This window comes from Ciconia boyciana, chromosome 10 (assembly GCF_034638445.1).
Source record: "Ciconia boyciana chromosome 10, ASM3463844v1, whole genome shotgun sequence".
Taxonomy (NCBI): domain Eukaryota; kingdom Metazoa; phylum Chordata; class Aves; order Ciconiiformes; family Ciconiidae; genus Ciconia; species Ciconia boyciana.
In genome coordinates this window covers 42,872,764-42,889,919 of record NC_132943.1, presented here as the reverse complement: position 1 = coordinate 42,889,919, position 17,156 = coordinate 42,872,764, and the positions used below count along the sequence as shown (strand labels likewise).

Sequence of the window (17,156 nt, the reverse complement as noted above, 5' to 3'; positions counted from 1 at the left end):
TTCAGAGCAGGTATGAAGTATGAGGTGCAAAAAGCATTAACAGCAGTGACGAGCATTAGTGTGTCCCCCGCCCTGGATTCAGCGCAGGTGAGGTTCTCCCCCTCCCGGCATCTCTCGGCTTTGGGAGACCGCGACAACCCCCCGGGGACGCAGATGCTCTGTGTCCCAGCACCACGCTGGGTGCCGGTGACTCCCGAGCTCCCAGCACCAGCGCAGGCTCTGCCTTTGCAGGAGCCGGCCATCGCTCTCCCGTGTTCCAGGCTCAGCTCATGGCAGGTGCCAGTCGTCCCCACAGAGCTCTGCCTTTGCAGGAGCCGGCCATCGCTCTCCCGTGTTCCAGGCTCAGCTCATGGCGGGTGCCAGTCGTCCCCACAGAGCTCTGCCTTTGCAGGAGCCGGCCATCGCTCTCCCGCGTTCCGGGCTCAGCTCATGGCCCCAGTCGTCCCCACGGAGCTCTGCCTCAACCCCTCTTGCAACCCCCCCGGTTCCCTCAGCCGGGGATTATACGTGGTGCAGCAGAAGGTCCCTCCTTGTGCCTCCGTGCATTGAGTAACGCCTTGGCCTGCAACTATTTTTAGGGTTTTTGAATGATTTCTGTGGTCGGTGGCGATGCAAAGCGCAGGGCCAGCCAAGCTTTGACCACAGGAGGACACGGCGGGAACTTGCTCCCGGGGGACCCCCGGGGCTGTCCCCGGGCGACGGGGCGGTGCAGGCAGGAGAGGGGAAGGGCAGCTGCCGGTGCAGGCAGGAGAGGGGACGGGCAGGCGCCGGTGCAGGCAGGAGAGGGGGCGGGCAGCTGCCGGTGCAGGCAGGAGAGGGGAAGGGCAGGCGCTGGTGCAGGCAGGGCGGGGGGGCGGAGCCGGCGGAAGGCGGCGGCGCGGCCCCTCCTCCCGGGCGGGGCGGGGCCGGCAGTGCCGCGCGCTGCCGCCGCGTGGAGCCGCGCTGCCCGCGCGCTGCCTGCTGCTGCCGCCGCCGCTGCCTGCCCGCTGCCTGCCCCTGCTGCTGCCCGCTCCGCGCCCAGCCCGGCTCACCCCGAGCCGTGCCCCTGCGGGCCGGCGGCGGCTGCGGGGATGGGCGCGGGGCTGTGAGGGCGGCGTGAGGCGAGGCCATGGGGAACATCTCCTCCAACATCTCCGCCTTCCAGTCCCTGCACATCGTCATGCTGGGCCTGGACTCGGCGGGGAAGACCACGGTGCTCTACCGGTTGAAGTTCAACGAGTTCGTCAACACCGTGCCCACCATCGGCTTCAACACGGAGAAGATCCGGCTGAGCAACGGGACGGCCAAGGGCATCAGCTGCCACTTTTGGGACGTGGGTGGTCAGGAGAAGCTGCGCCCGCTCTGGAAGTCCTACAGCCGCTGCACCGATGGCATCATCTACGTGGTGGACTCCGTGGACGTGGACCGGCTGGAGGAGGCCAAAACGGAGCTGCACAAGGTGACCAAGTTCGCCGAGAACCAGGGTACCCCGCTGCTGGTCATCGCCAACAAGCAGGACCTGCCCAAGTCCCTGCCGGTGGCCGAGATCGAGAAGCAGCTGGCCCTCCACGAGCTGACCCCTTCCACCACCTACCACATCCAGCCCGCCTGCGCCATCATCGGCGAGGGGCTCACGGAGGGCATGGACAAGCTCTACGAGATGATCCTCAAGCGGAGGAAGTCCCTCAAGCAGAAGAAGAAGCGGTAGAAGCCCCGCCGGCGCGGGAGGGATGGGGAAGCAGACAAAGGAACCGAGGGGGAGAGAGAACCAAAGCGATCCTTTTTCTTTGAATTGGGTTTTGTTTTTTTCCCCTCCTTTTTTTTTTTGCCTCCTTTCCACATGAAAAGACAGCAGGGGCGATAACAAAGCCGCTCCTGCCAGCCAAGCCCAGATCCCGGCTGCGGGCGAGCGCCGGGGTCTGCCCTCTCCCACCGCCCCTTCCCGTGGACCACCGTGCCCCCCGGGGCCGGATCCGGACCCCCGGGCCCCCGGGCCGGGCTGGAGACGTGCGAACGGGGCGAGACCCCCGCCGTCCTTCGGGACCACCGAGCTTTTGTGTGCCGGGGGCGAACAGGGCAGGACCCTGTTGAAGTGCATTGGAGAGAAGCCCAGCGTGCTTCTGGATCTTTAACGTGTGCATTTGGGGGGTGGGGGTGGGGGTGTAGCAGGGATGCTGCGGGGAGGGATGGATGCTGGGGGGTGAAAGCAGCGCCCGGGCTCGGCAAGGTCAGCGGTGGGGGGGCTTCCAGCTGCGCCCCGATGCCTGCCCGCACCCCCGCATCCCTCCCCCGCCTTCATCGGTGGGAAGGGGTGTTGAAAGCGGGGGGGTTGGACCAGCACAAAATGGGTGTTGGGGGACACCCCCCCCCCCCCCCCCGCAGGGCTGGTGTTTTAGGGCACGGCTGGGTGCAGAGCACGGACCGGCAGCCTTCAGTTCAGCCCCGGGGGGGTGTAAGGCTGCAGAGCACCGGGGGTGCTTAGCAGCTGCTGGCTGGTGCTGAGCTGTAAGCTGTTTGCTTAAAAAAAAAAAGGGGGGGGGGGAGAAAAAATTAAAAAAAAAAGGCAAGGGTTTTGGGTGAACGCTGCTGGAAGTGTTGGGGGGGCTTGTCCAGGAGTGCCCCTTCTCCCAGGCTCAGCTGTGTCATCTGAGCAAAGCCCCGAGCAGGTCTTTATTGTGCGCAGGCAGAGGCGTGCTCCAAGGTGCTCCAGCTAGCGTGATCCAACCCGGGGGTTATTTAAAAAAAAAAACAAAAAACGAAAGAAAAAAAAAAAACGGAGAAAAAAAGCAAGCTTCATGGTACTGGTCACCGTGCTGCTCCGCAGTCGGTGCAGGAGGTCAGGGCAGCGCTTGCTGAACGTGGGGTTTTGGGGGGTCAGGGCAGGGCAGGACGGACGGACGGCTGCCGGCACTGAGATGGCCAGAGCTTGCAAAATCTCTGCTGCAAAGGGACTCGGCAGCGCCGGGAAAATGGCAGGGTGTGAAGAAACATGGGGCGGGGGGGGTAGCATGGGGGGGTGTTAGTTTTTTATAAAGATTTAAACCCGATTCAAAGCAGAGAGCCCCTTGCTGCCAGCAGTAGCCGTGGGGGCTGCCTCTGCCTGCTGAGTGCCCGGGGCAGGGTCAGGCCCCGCCGCCTCCTTCTGCAGGTGGATCTTTTGGTACCTGGATGGGACTGAGGTCCTGGGGACCAAAAGCCGTTTGCTGGCTGTGTTTTGACCTGGGACCCAGCTCTCTGGAGGAGAAAACCAGGGTCCTGGCTTTCCACGCTGCCCACGGAGCAGAAGCGGGCAGCCCTGGGGGGGGTGGGCAGTGAAATAATCCTGAATTTTGAGCCACGCAGTCTGGCAGGATTTTCTGGTGATTTTACACCAGCTTTCCCATTTGAAAACCCCTTCCCAGCGCAGCCAAGGAGAAACCACCAAGCAGACAAAAGAAAAATGCCCTTCGGGTTTCAGGGAGTTGATTCTCCCCTTGCAGCGATGAGCGCGGCACCTTCCAAATAGCGTTTTTTTTGTTAGGAAACAAATGTTGCAGCCAAGTAGTATTTCTTTTCTTGTGGGATTTGAGTTCCCAACGCGAGTCCCGACTTGTGCGCTGAGTGAGTGGGCTGGTCCCATCAGTTCAGGTGGCTCTGTTCCCGCTTCCTTGGGTTTTCTTTGCTTTGTCGTCACCTCCAACTCTTTGGTACTTGCTGTTGAGAGAGAGAGAAAAAAAAAAATTATTTATTTTTGATGCCACAGAAGCCACATGCATTAACCCTTTTTTGGAGAGCGACCCATTTTAGAGGCGAAATATAAAGCTATGATTTCCTCACCAGCTCAAAAGTGATCAGGTTTTAAAAATGGCACGTGCAGGCTATTAGCTGTGGGTTTTGCCTCCTTGCTGTCGAGACGTAGGTCTTGGCTTGGCGAACGCTAGCATGGAAAGCCTGGTGGCATGCATTTACGGAGCTCAGTCCTTCCTGGGGGTTCGTTACACCCAGCTCAGCTGAGCATCCCCTTGGAGAAATGGCTGGTTTTCGGCAGAGCACTTAAGCGTGTGCTGAACTGGCAGCGCACGCTTGAAGGTTCAGCTGAGCCAGGTGGGACGCTGTGGCGGTGCCGATCCCACCAACTCTGCTTTCTGCAATAATTAAAAAGATTTTTCCAATTAGTAGCTAATGGCTTCCGTGGTATTTCTGTAACGTTTCACAACCATACTCTGATTTTTCCGGTGTGAAGATGTGCGTCGCCTACGGTGGGCTGGAAGAAGAGGTGCCTCAGCAAAACAGCAGTTAAGGGAAACTGCCTGGGTTGTTGCTCTGAAAACGAGCTGGGCCTTTTTGCAAGGTTGTGCGTCTTCTCTAAATACGTTTGAATGACCTTTTTTTTTTTTTAGCAGCTGTCACAAGGTACCAGTCTCATTCCCCCAGGTACCTTTGCGGTGTTCCCGTCAGTGTTGGATATCCTGCTGCCCGTGTCCTACCCTTGCCATTGTCCGTCAGTCTCTGTTCCTCCTGTCTTTTCTTCTTTTTTTAAAAGATGCAGACATAATGCTGTGAACTGAAATAAATTATTTATACAATGAAAGGGCCTGATAAAAAAAAAAGTGTTCTGCTTATTTCTCGATATCAATGCTGCATTTTACGGTTGTTTCTCGTTGCATGTTGTGAAGGAGGTTGCTCCTGCATCCCCAGGGAGAGGAGACTTGGGCACGGGGACGGAGAAGTGACTTGCTGAGGGTCACTCTGCACCCAGCGGTATGCTGGCATGGGTCTGTCGCAGGGACAGACCTGGGGAACATTGATGATTTTGTGGTTAATGAAATCTGCGCTCTTTTGCAGGTCACTTAATTTCTCTGCATCTCTGCTGCTGTCTGTGACAGGGGAGAATACTGTTTGGTGTGGGTATTTTCTTCCCTCACCTCTTTTTATTTTAGATCTGTGTGAAGGAGGCGGTCACCCTGTGCGCAGCACTTAGAGGAGAGGGCGAGAAAGTTTTGGTTTTTGCTTGGTGCAGCTTTTTTAAATGCGTGGCCTCGGGCAAGCCGCGTCAGTGGCAGAGAGCCAGGTCTGCAGGGGTTAAAGCACCAGTTGAGAACAGGATGCTGCAGAGCTGGAGGCTGCCTCTGCTCCTGGGTGGCTGCTGACACAGGAAACACAGGGTGACATTTCGGAGAGGAGAGCCGGAGCCAGGTGGTAAATGACTTTTTCTTTCTTTTTAAAATGATGACATGGCAGCCAGAGAGGAAATGATGAGCCAAGTTCGGGAAAGCGGGATTTGGCAGGGCTTGTCAGCACTTAAATCTGCTTGAGGTTTGCGCTAGGCTCCTCTCTGCTTCCCAGGGGGGTTCCAGGTTTCCCGGGTGCACAGCGCCTGGGTGAGAGGACATGCTGTCTGCTTTGCAGGATCGGGCCCATGGGGCTCTAAAGGGTTGCAGGACCTCGAAATGAACCTAAAGGCTTATCCAGGGATGCGGTTACTGAGCTCCTATCCAGGCTGTTGGTGCACGCCCAGAAATCACTTGGAGCTGAGCTGGACGGTGATCTGTGGCATTCAAGGATTGAGCTGCCGAGTGCTCAGCTGCCGAGTGACCGTGCGGAGAGCCTCTGAAAGGTGCAGTTCCCCGCAGGCTCCTTCTTTGCGCAGAGCATCACCGATGGGTTCCTGTCTCTCCGCCACACGGGTGGTGTGGTGGGCAGTGTGGTCCGGTCCAGCGCTGCTGAAGATGCTTCTGACCATCGCTTCTCTTTGCGCCGCCGGCCCTGTTTTCCAGGTAGCATGCGGGACATCGTACGTTTCTCCTGGCCCGCGTTTCGTGGATCTGAAAGCCCAGGAGCAGATGCTGCAGTACCTGCACCCGCCTTAGCATGAAGGGACGTGTCCTCACCGATCCCACCGGGCGGGAGCTGATTTATGGGGGTTTTCCTGCTGGCATGGAGTGGTGCACACTGGTGTCGTGTCCCTCTGTGGGCTTATCTGTGCCCCAGGGAGCCAGGACTTGGGTCCCTTGGGCACCGCGTGGAGCTGGGGGGCTTTCCTCCTCCTGGTTTAATGGGGGCACCCACCCCTGTCCCTGTGATGGAGGAAGAGAGACAGCCGGAAGGGTTTGCGCTGTAGGTTTTGAGAGGCTGTGACTTCGTGTGTGTGCGACTGTGCAACTGGATCTGCCCCCCAGCCCTGTGAGTCGGGGGGGCTGAGCTGGGATGTCTCCGTTTCTTTTACTGCCAAAGCCACTGGCTTGTGGGAAGGGGCGGGAGGGGTTGTGTCTTCTTGCAAGCAAAGCTCCTTGTGCCTCGAGCTGCAAGGACGGACATCCTTCTTCAAGCCACCCAACCTCTCCTCCTGGCCGGAGAGTGCTTTTGTCAGCAGGGGTTTTTGCGTGTTTAGGCCAGTTGTCATGAAAACATTGCACAAGGAGCTCGCTGACCTTGCGGCACCCTGAAGCAGCACGCTGGCTGTGGTTTATGCTGCTGTACTGTCTCCCTGAGCAGGCAGTTCAGCGAAATAGCGAGCGATGCTGGAGCCGTGGTCCCCAGCCCCACGTTTGGGGACCCTCGTGGTGTGTGGAGCCCAGGCCACCAGGCAGTGCCAAGGACGCTGGCCCTGCATGGGACCAGCCGGGGGAAAAAGCAGTGAGGAAGCAGTTGGGCTGTCAGCTGCATTAGGTCTCCGCAAGCATGGGCTAGGAGGGGGTGAGAGGGACCTGCAACCTTTCCCGTCACAGGGCAGAAAAGGCACAAAGAGAACAGACCAGGGCTGGGGTCTAGCCAGGAGCAGCAGGAGATGGGGTCAGGACAGAAATAAGCGGAGAGGTGAGCTACCAGCATGTCCCCCAGCCACCTCGCTGCACGTCTGTGACATGAAAGCCACCAAGGGAGGGCTCCTGAGCGATCTCCGCTTGCTCTTGCTGACAAGGGTGCTTCAAACGCCCCTCTGATGGTTTGGCATGTCCCATGTTTTCATGCACATAGCTTCATGGCATCTCCTTCACCCCAAGAGCCCTGCAGCACCTCTTCTGCAGGGTCTCCCTCTGCCTTGCCTCTTGGTGCCTTAGCTAAACAGCTCCTTTTCCCTCTCTTTCCCCTGTTTGCCTTGTTAAGCTAAATCTCTCTGCTTTATTTCAAATGGGATTTGCTTCCAAGCAAGTGTATTTTAAAGGATCATCTTAGTTAATGCAATTCCTAGAGCGCTGAATCCTCCAAGCACGGTGTAATGCAAAGAAAGCTATTTCTTTGCACAGCGCAAGGTGCTTCGGGTCAAAGTTTGCATGGGGTGAGGATGACCGTCTCTTTAAAACGGACTATAAACCATTACCAGAAGAAAAAAAATCCCACGCTGATTCAAACTCGGACCCCATTTGCTTTGTTTTCATTCAGTCAGCTCCGTCCTAGAGCTTCTTCGATGTGGATTACCCCAAATCACATGTACTTTTTGTCTGAGCAGCAAAAGGCTACTGCTGTGAGTCAGGTCTGAAGGACACCAGGCACTTTACACTCGTATCATGTAAAAAAAAGGTAGCGCTTGCCTATTGGAGCAAAATTGAGACATTTCAGCGCAAACATATTCTTATCAAGGATAGTTCGTGATGACTAGGGAATATGGAGAGCCCAGCCTGGGAATATTTGCTCTAATAAACCATTCTGTTTATTTCAGCTTAGCTTGTGTTTGCTTCCCTCACATATTCGAGTGAGATTTAAGGGAGGAAAGCTTACAAAAAAGAGCAACTCTCCAGCAACTACGTTAAAATACTGGTGGAAGGTGAGTTATGAAGCCCATAAATCCCCCAGGTGTTTGCGCTGGAGCTATACCCAGCTGACAGGTGACCAGAAATAATCCCACGTGTGTTGAATGAGCACCGATGACCCCCTCGTCCTCCCTCCCCGACAGTCTTGACTAATGGCATCTTCTGGCTTGCAAAAACGCTGCAGCACGAGGGGGGTTGTGAGAAGTGCTGCCAAGCCCATCACGCTGCTTGCAGACACTGGGGAATGGGAGGCAGAGCTCATCTCACCCAGCTCTTCATCAACCCATGGATCATATTTTAATTTCTATTGTTATTATTATTTTTATTACTGCTTTGGCTCAGTGGTTCCCAAATTTTGCAGCTGGGGTGGGCTACTGTCAGCTTGTAATGTTTCTTGTGATTCCCCCAGTGCTGGGGCTGGACCATTCCCAAAAGTTGGTGGCCAGGGAGAGAGGCGCACCCAAAGCTCCTGATCCCACCCGGCGTTGCTTTCAAGTCTGTATTTGCTGCCGCAAAGAGAGCAGGACGCAAAGCTGGGTCTCGACGCATTTTTTCGGTCTCTGCCACCGGCTCCTGCCTAACCCTGATGGCATCACTTTAGATGCCCCCAGGCTTCTTTTCCACAGGTGTAAAAGAAGGTTGCCAGCATTTTTCTTACTCCCAAGGCTAAAAAAAAAGAAATTGGTGGTGTTGTGATACTCAGGTCCCCATAGTAAAAATGCTAAACATGCAGGATGGTCCCTTAGGTGGTGGGGAAAGGGGCTGCATGCTGCTTGGGTTGGAGGACATTGCTGCAGGTCTGGGTACTCCCTCTTGCACCGCGGGCAGAAGAGCTACATCAGGGCTGAGCGCCCCGGTTCAGCGTCCAGCAGCTCCATGCCACGCTGACTTTATTTTATGAGCTGTGGCTCTCTGAAACCCTCCAGCTGTGTCCTCCACTTAAGTTATGGCTGCAAGAGGGAAGTTAACAACCTGCCTTAAACCCCCAAGCCCATGCCTGTGGGCTCCCCTGCAGCTACAGGGATGGTAATGAAATCCTGCAGGCAGAGGGGATGGCACGGAGGCTCCCGTCACCGCCCTAGCACCGTGCCAGCAGTGGACAGGCCGTGTCTCCAGGGCTGGAGGCCACTCAGGACCCTGCAGATCCACCCACACAGAGGTGAAAGACCTGCGTGGCAATGGGCAACGGGAACACAGGGCAATTGTTACGCTGGTTAATGTTTAAATAGCTCTTGGAAAGCCCTCTCCCTTGCCACTTGCACTGTCTAACAAGGGGGCTCTTTCAACTCTTTGGCAACTTCCCCGTCCTTTGGCAACTTCCCCATCCTTTGGCTTCTGCTGCCTGTTTAAGATGTCCACGGGCAGGAAGGGGAATGGCAATGCTGCAGCTTTGCAATGTTTTCTTGCCCACTGCATCCTCCCAGGATGGACCACGCTCTTTCCTAGCCAGCCTTGGAAAACGCCTGGTTACTTAGAGGGAGGGATCTGTTAGAGCGGGTTGGTGCCAAGATGACAACGGGTTGTGGGGAAAGCTCCCCAAAAACTAACAACCCACCACCCACACACCATTCTTGGAGCGTGCACTCGGTTGTTCCCCATCCAACCAGACAGCCACATCTCCAGAAGAAACGGCCTTTAGCCTTTCCCATGCAACTGCACAGGTCTTCATCTCCCATGCACGGCCAAGGGGTAGCATCTGGTGGTCCCGGAGAGGTGGGGAGACCCTGCTGATATCTCCCCACAAACCTCAGCCCAGCCCTGGGACCTGCTGCGTTTCTTTGGAGACTTCCAGCAGCCCAGAGCATCTCAAACTGGGAATGGAGCAAGGATGGTTTAAACTCATCCCCTGCCAGTTTTGCCTGCAGCTTCTGGCACCGGAGCCAGCCACCTTCCCACGCAGCCCAGCCTCTCCTAAGGTGCTGCCCATCTTCGTCTTTTCATCGCAAGGGTGTGATGCAGAGAGTTCCACTATGCTGCGTCTCTCATCAGATGCAAAACCTCGTGCAGGACAAATAACCCATCGCCCCCCAGCCCCTTGCTGACCCCCTGTAAAACTCCATTAGAGCAAAGCAGGTAAAACTGTTTATTAAACCTCAGCATCAGCATTTCTTTTCAGCCTGGCTGCTCTGTGTCCCTGGTAACTGCCAGGGTGTAATGGGTGAAAAGCAAAGCCTGATTGCGGGCGAGGAAGTCCTGGTGCGACAATGCGTTTGAAGAGAGCGGTGGAGCATGAGGAAGCCATAAACCCGTCGGGAGGTCACTGAAGGGGCTGCTTTGGGAAAAGCGAGCCCTGCTGGAGTTTTATCATTGTGGCCTGAGTGCTATAACCTCTGAGGATGCTCGGAGCTGAGCAGAGCTTGTACGGGCTCATTTGAAGCTAAAAATTGGTTTAGCCCTGGAAGAGGAACAGCCTGGGAGAAGAGGGCTGGGGGTGCATGAGCAATGTCCTTGTCCCCCACCTCCTCCCCACACCATCCGTGCTGCAGGGTTGGAGCCCAGGTGCCTCTTGAGGCAGCAAATGCAGACAGCCGCAGGCTGCCGCTCCCCACCCCTGTTTATGGGTTGCTAACACCAAGGCTTGATGTTTATCATGTGGTTGCCCATGGGAGACCGGGGTGCCCAGCGCTCCTTTATTTTTAGCTAGATAACAGAGAGTGACGCAGAAAGATGGGAGGGAGAAGGGGGGGCTGTGTCTGCTGAGACCGCGGCAATATTCAAGTTCCTTATCTGTAATTACTTGCAAAGAAGTCCTGTGTATGTTTTCATATATATGTTTTTTTTATATATATATATAAAGTATGTATATATCCAACCCATGTTATGTTTCATAGATATATATATATCATTGGACACAGGGAGGAGAGTACCGGGAGACCTCTCATACTGCAGATATTTCATTAGCTCTTGTGTCACCAGAACCTCATCTTCCCCAGGGTTTCAGCCCCGGCAGGCAACCGTGTGCCAGTGTCCCAGCAGGGACAGCCGGCTGGCATGACAGCCGGAGCATATGTTAGGAGAGAGAAACTTTGGGCTGACTTCAAACAGGAATTGGAGTTAGAAGAGCCTCGTCTTCGCCAACAGCCGAAGGACCTGCATCACAGCTTAGGAAAGCTGCTTTCCCCCACGGTGGTCCAGCACGTGCCTGATGGCACTGGGCACTGGGATGAGGTGGGAGCCTCATCCCAGCACTGAGCTGACGTGTCCTCTGCCAGCTCGTGGGACTGAGGGCTGGCGTGGGGCTCACCAACTCCAATCCCTTCAAGAAGCCTTCTTGCCTACTGGCTGGGCCATGGCTCGGCCTGCCCCTCTTAAAGAGGATATTTCTTCTGGAGATTGGGAGACTTCTAATTTCCAGCCCACAACTTTTCCCACCCACTTTGTGCCCATTTGCCCCTGTGCCAGAGTTATCATCTCTCAGCTCAAACAGCTCTCCTCCCCGCTGGGCGCGGATGTGTTTATAGAGGCAATCACAGCTCTCTGAGCCACCATCCTGTGGGATGGGGAAGAACCTCTCCATGTCCCCACTGAACTGGGTCCTATTTCTGCTCTGAAACCAGGGAGGGTGGAAGAGGGAAATTCAATGAGATAAGAAACCCAGAGTATCCTCCAGACTCAGGCTGAAGGTACATCAGAGAGCTGGAGGTGGCAGGGATGCTTTTGATGGGCTGGGCAAGGTGAGGTATCTTTTGCAGCCTGTTGCCTGGGCAGATAGGGACAGACCCAAATTTCCACTAAGCCCTGAACTGGGAGTGCTGCGGTGGAGCTGCCCACAGAGGCAGCACGGGGATGGTCATCCAGACCCCGTCGTTGCCTGCTCCCGGGGCAGATCCTGTGAGGTCATGTCTTTGTGATCAATAAACCAGGGTGAGAGAGGCTCCATGCGCAACGTTGGCATCTGTAATGGAGCTGCTTGGAAACCATCCAGTGCTCCTCCTCCCTTTGCCATCCAAAAAAGAGAATTCATCCAAAAATGAGCCATTTCATGGAAACGCTGATGGCAAAATGCCACTACGGGGGTGAAAAAGAAGCAAGCCGCAGTGACCTTGAGCATTTGGATAATGCTGAAACAACATTACTGGAATGGGTCACGTTTGCTTTGAGATGGCTCTTTACTGGAAATTTTGTAAGGCATGTTCTCTCATTAAATGTATATAACAAGATCTACCTTGAAATCTGTGCAGGGCACAAGGGGAGCCTGTGCCCCACAGCACCGCTTCTCTCCCTGCCCGGCATCTCCTGCCTCCTCCCAGAGGGGTGATGGTCCCTGAGAGCATCCCACCCTGACACACAAGGCTCCTCGGGCCTCACTGGGAGGTCCTCCCATCTTCTCCATGCTGTAGCTTTTTTTCTTGCTGGGTATCCCGGAGTCTCTGGTATCAGTACTCCAGAAATCTCAGGAGAGTCTCAGGAGCAGAAATTGCGGCAGAAGAAATCCTATCCTTCTTCCCCCTGCTCCCAACCTCCTGCCCCATTGGAGCTTCTTTTATCATGAAATATGCAGAAAATTGTTGGGTTTCTAATGATCTGAACTCCTTTAGTCAAGACAAGACTCGGCTTGCAAAGAATGTGAATTATTTATGTGTAGATAATAATGAGAGGGAGAGCACGAGGAAAAGGAGTTTGTCTTTCGTTCCCCTCAGTGCTGCTCCCGAGGCTTTGCCCTACCCAGAATAGCTATTCCTGATTATCCCAGGTGGACTAATTTATGTGGGGACCTTCCTCCGACGCCGTAAGCAGAGCCCTCCTTTTTGCTTTAATGCAATCCACCGTGGATGCCATTGCTAAATGGTGTGTGCAGGGGAGACTTTTCTCCCCAAATTCACCCTAAACCTGTGTTCTTTTGCATCCTTGCGTATCCTGGACTAGCTTTTATCTGTAGGCAGGTCCCCGGGAACAGCATAGAAATCCAGCTTCCAGCTCCAGCTCCAGCCTTGCAAACGCAGTGACTCACTCTCAGGAAACCTCGTTGTGCTGGCGTAAGGCAGAAGCCCTGACACATATTTTTTTTGAGAAGCCCTAGCAAGGGCAAATATATAGCTTGTGAAAAAGTGTCATGGCAGAAGAACAGCTTCAATAAACAGATTTACTATATGAAATTTCAGGAGATTTTTGACTGCAGGAAAATGCCTGGGAGCCTTACACTGTGTGGTGTGACTTTGAGAGGCAGATTCAGTTCTCGGTTCTCTATAATGTCCTGCAAGGCTTAAATGGGGCAAAGGCATAAAAATAATTGAAGATCTACAGCTCAGCTACTCTTTGCAGCAGGGGGAAATGTTGAAAAGGAAGGGGAAGGTGTTTGGAAGTAGGAAACAGAGACTCCAGTGCATCTCGCCTCTTGATGCGAGCTCCCAGGACATTGCTAAGGGCAGACCATGAAAAGTCTGCTCCTGCTGGCAAAAGATAGCTGAAGGCAAGGGGGACCAGCAGTGGTTAGAGCTGAAAAGGTAAATCCGCTTAAAAAGATGCCCTTTTTGGTGAGAGGAATATTAGCAGCTTCAAGTCTGATTCAGAAAATAATGCAGGGAAATTTCTAAAAAGCTCAGACTTTTTTTTCCTCTCTCCATCTCAAAAGGGGCTGATCTGTTTCTTTTCAAAGCAAAGAGAGGTTAAGCCTAAACCCGAATTCCTCACTCCATCCCCACGTTGGTTTTTTTCTTGTCCTGTCTTGACTTTGCTGTTGGTTGGGTCACTCAGAAAAACAAACCAACCCACACGGAGATTTTCTCTCCTCCCCATCCTCAACACCTGTCAGCGGAGGTGGGGATAGGATGGGAGTGAGGTTGTTTTGCTGTCCCTGCTTGAAACGGCCCCTTTAGCCAGACCCCACATTAACGGCAAAAAGGTCTAAAGGTTATGTCTTGACGGAGTGAAATAGGCCAGAGAGGGAGCTTTGCAAAGACGGCGCCTAGCTAAGCTGATCAACTTGCTTGGTGCAGTTATGAGCTAAAACCAGTGGAAAGTCACATTCTGATTAATAAAAGACACTACTTTGTCAAAATAGGGTCAGTCTCACACATGCACATGCCTCTTCCCTCCTTCTCTGGGCGCTGCTGGGGCAGGCGCAGATGGGAGCAGAGTCCTCCCATGGCTCATGGCACTGCCCTGTTCTGGGTGGCTGCTGGTGGCGGGGAGGCTTCTCCAGGGACATCGTGGCCGTACGGCGGGGGTGGCGAGCACGGCCCCCAGCGATGCGTGCCTTACAGCCCACCCAGGCTCTTTCCCCACGACTTCAGCCCTTGCTCGGACAAGCTGGCGTAGGGCAGCTGACAGCACAGGGCTGTGCAGGATGGGCACGGACAACACGCCTGGGGATAACGTGCCTTTAGTTACTATTAATTACTTAATCGTGCTCTCCACGGCTCTGCTTAAGACAAGTGCATTAATTGCTCACAAACAAGCTCTGGACACGTACAAGCTGTAACGGAGACAGCAAGTCATTTAAATCCTGTCCCCAGCAGGTTTGGCCCCTTATTATCTGCCTTTTGACCTGCCACAGAAGATACAGTTTCTGGTAATTTGCTCCAGGGTTTCTGTGTTAGTTTTCCGGATGATTTTGGGGTTGACCTGATGGCTGAGGGTATTGCTTCGGGGTGCTCTCTCCTCCTTGGGGACTATCAAGGCATGGAAGATCATTTACAGCAGCTCAAGGGGATCATCTCAAGCTCTGGCTCTCGAGGACAGGAGGGACAGGGGAGTCCCTTCCCTGCCCCAGTGCTTCCCTTACAGCTCAGCTGAGACGTGGCACTCACAGTCATGAGGAGAAATGGGAAATAAAAGCAGGGAACGAAACCCCAGGATCCTTGCAGAGCCCTGGCCAGGCTGCAGCAAAGTGCCCGAGCCGGGCTGGATACAGCAAGTTCTGCAAGACAAGAACGGTGTGGGACAGAGTGAAAAATTCAGTTTTAAGCCTAGAGTGCTCAAGCTAGGTCTAACGTCTTTGTGGGAAAGCAGCAAGTCCTAACTGTGAAAGAATTAAAAAGAAATTGACTCACAAAACAAAACACTGGCAGAATCTCAAATCGACACAGGCTCCAGGCAACAAAATCAATCACGATCACATTTTCCAGGCCATGCTGGTCGTCAGACACAATCTTAGCGCAGGGTGGGAGGAGGAGGAGAAAATATGAACTTAAATACACATGGGTGAAACCAAGAAAATCCACGGTTACAGCATCAAGCACCACAGCAGCCAAAACATATGAAAGCCACGTGGCAACCATTCCCAAGATGAGAAAGGAGGAAGATATAGAGAGAGCATCAGGGCTTGGTCAACCTTCTTGGTCCACGGGACCATAGGGCTTTATTCTGATAGAGCTTTTTGGCTTTGCTGAAATGCCCGTGCCACCCCGCTGTAGGTGCGTCTGCACCCCCTCAGCTGGTCTCCCTGCCGTTGGAAGCCTCCAACGGCAGGTTGGAAGCCTCCAGTTAGCCAACTGTGCCAGGCGACTGGCAATTGCATCACTGTCCATCACTGAGAAGCTTCTAGCCCTTCCATCATCCACCATCGCTCCCCTTCCCACCCCCTGACCATGGAAGGGCAACAGGACAGCCAGGAGGTGTGTCATCCCCATCACAAGGGTTATTGCATCAGCCTCCAAAACAGAGGCATGTTTGAATCGGTCTGATGATTCTCATATCCCCTCAAAAAATTAGCTCTATTACAAGAAAACAAAGGCAGAAATGCCTCACAGTCTGGGAAACCTGACAGCTTCAGAGTCAGGCCTTCTCAGGAGCTCCGCTCTCGTGTCACCAGCTCCGGCGCAGCGCGGGGCGCAGGCGGGGAGGAGTGGATGTGGCAGGGGGGTGTGCAGGGCTGTGCGCGTGCACGTGTGCGTGTATCACACCTATTTCACAACCTGTATGCAGTCACAACTCTCAGCTGATGGTATTCTCGTAACACTCAATCATCCCCAATTTATAAACAAAGCTAGCAAAAGACTCCTTCCTAGGAAAGAAAAATGGTCGGGGAGGGGGGGTCCCTGAGCCTACATCGGCTCCAGCAGCATGTCAGGCAGTAATTAATCACTTCAGGGTATTTGCTGATATGTAATTACGTGCAGTGAAAGGTCTGGCAATACGGTTTGCTATCAATCATCACCGCGTATCAGTCACGTAGGCTGGGGTCATCTCATAACCTGGCTGCCAGTTATTTCAAATGCTAATGTTTCAGGTAAAATCTAAACCCTCAGATGTCATTTCTAGCATTTCCAGTGTTCCATGTCACATTTCAGTCCTAAACACCTCCAGCATGATCCTCTCCTGACCAGCTGCACAGGAGATTGATTCACGGAGCAAAGATTTCCGGAATCGCACTTGGTAAAATGCAAAGTCTTTATGGGCAGACGCAGGGGGGGTGTTTTCTCTCCAGGCCGTGCATACATTTTCTGGCACACATACCCTTGGCCACGAGGATTTTACACGGCTTTGCCGAATCCATCCCGGCTCCGCATGCGCTGTGCGGCAGTCAGTGCTTTTGCAGGACTCCGCCGCTTACCCTCCCTTACGAGCGATACCAGCTCATCCCCGTGATGGCCACTCCTGGTAATTTTATCAGGAGCTTTGTGGTATTTAGCGGTTTCGCAAAAGCTCCACATCCTGGGGGTAACTTTTCACACTGAAGAGCCCCACCTTCCCTCTCGGACGTCAGAAGGAAAGGGGAACTTGCAGCCTCCCGGGTGAGACAGCAGATGAAAAGAAGCCAATACTTAAAATTAAACAAAAACAACCCTAAAAAGTAACTCATGAGTTTTATGCCAGTTTCAGGATTTTGCAACAGCCTGACTCATGATTTTTTTTTTTTTTTTTTTTAAATCTGAGGATTTAAAGGAGCCCCTTCTACCCGCACATTCTTGGTGCAGTCATAGACCTGTTTTCCAGAAAAAGTAACTTCTTAGCTTTCCTGCAAGCCGCAGCGTGGCCCCCGGTCTGTGCCACGTGCTGAGCGGGGATGCAGAGGCTCCGCACTCTGGCAGCGCCCAGCTGCACAGCAAGCCGCTCGCTCTCATCGGACGTCGCAAGTCCCGTCTGGTCCCCGGCACAACGTGTCCTTGTGGATTTGTCTGCCCTGTTGGATGACACGGGAGATTTTACCTCTCTCTGGGAGACTTCACCTTGTTTATCTCTGCCTGCTGGAAGTGGTTTTGTCCCTTTTAACATGCAAAGCCTTCCTTACGTTGTACATGAGTAAGGCTAGGGAAGTCAGCTGGAGAAAACAGGGGATGACTGCAGTGACCAAACCCCAGAAGGCTGAGTCTTCCACCCACGAGTCAAGCAACGAGCCACTGGCAGAGCTGGAGATAAAACCCAGCTCTCCAAAAGTTTGATCTTGTCCCTGTCCTCAAGCACCTCACTTTCGAATGCAAAGCGAGGAACCCCGAGACGGTGTCTGTAATAAGTGACTATAATCACTGTCTTGAGGATGGGACGGAGAGCCATGAAGGTCCAAAAGTG

General features: G+C 54.0%; 1 protein-coding gene and 2 long non-coding RNA genes across 12 annotated transcripts in view; 2 read left to right on the top strand and 1 right to left on the bottom strand.

The window, feature by feature from the left end:
- Positions 1–906: 906 nt before the first annotated feature.
- ARL4C (ARF like GTPase 4C) lies at positions 907–2,122 on the top strand. Its single transcript, XM_072874884.1, has one exon. It carries the CDS (start codon positions 1,109–1,111, stop codon positions 1,685–1,687), a length of 579 nt encoding a protein of 192 aa, XP_072730985.1. The 5' UTR covers positions 907–1,108; the 3' UTR covers positions 1,688–2,122.
- Positions 2,123–2,151: 29 nt separating this feature from the next.
- On the top strand, positions 2,152–7,614 carry LOC140657604 (uncharacterized). The gene is made up of 2 exons (XR_012044405.1): positions 2,152–5,157; positions 5,368–7,614. It is a non-coding gene; the product is annotated as an uncharacterized lncRNA (long non-coding RNA).
- A 3,282-nt stretch (positions 7,615–10,896) lies between these two features.
- The window catches only part of LOC140657603 (uncharacterized), a 92,822-nt gene continuing 86,562 nt past the window's right edge, over positions 10,897–17,156 (bottom strand). For all 10 annotated transcript variants that reach the window (XR_012044395.1, XR_012044397.1, XR_012044404.1 and 7 more), the window contains one exon: positions 10,897–16,770. This is a non-coding gene — a long non-coding RNA (uncharacterized lncRNA). The remainder of the gene's footprint in view (positions 16,771–17,156) is intronic.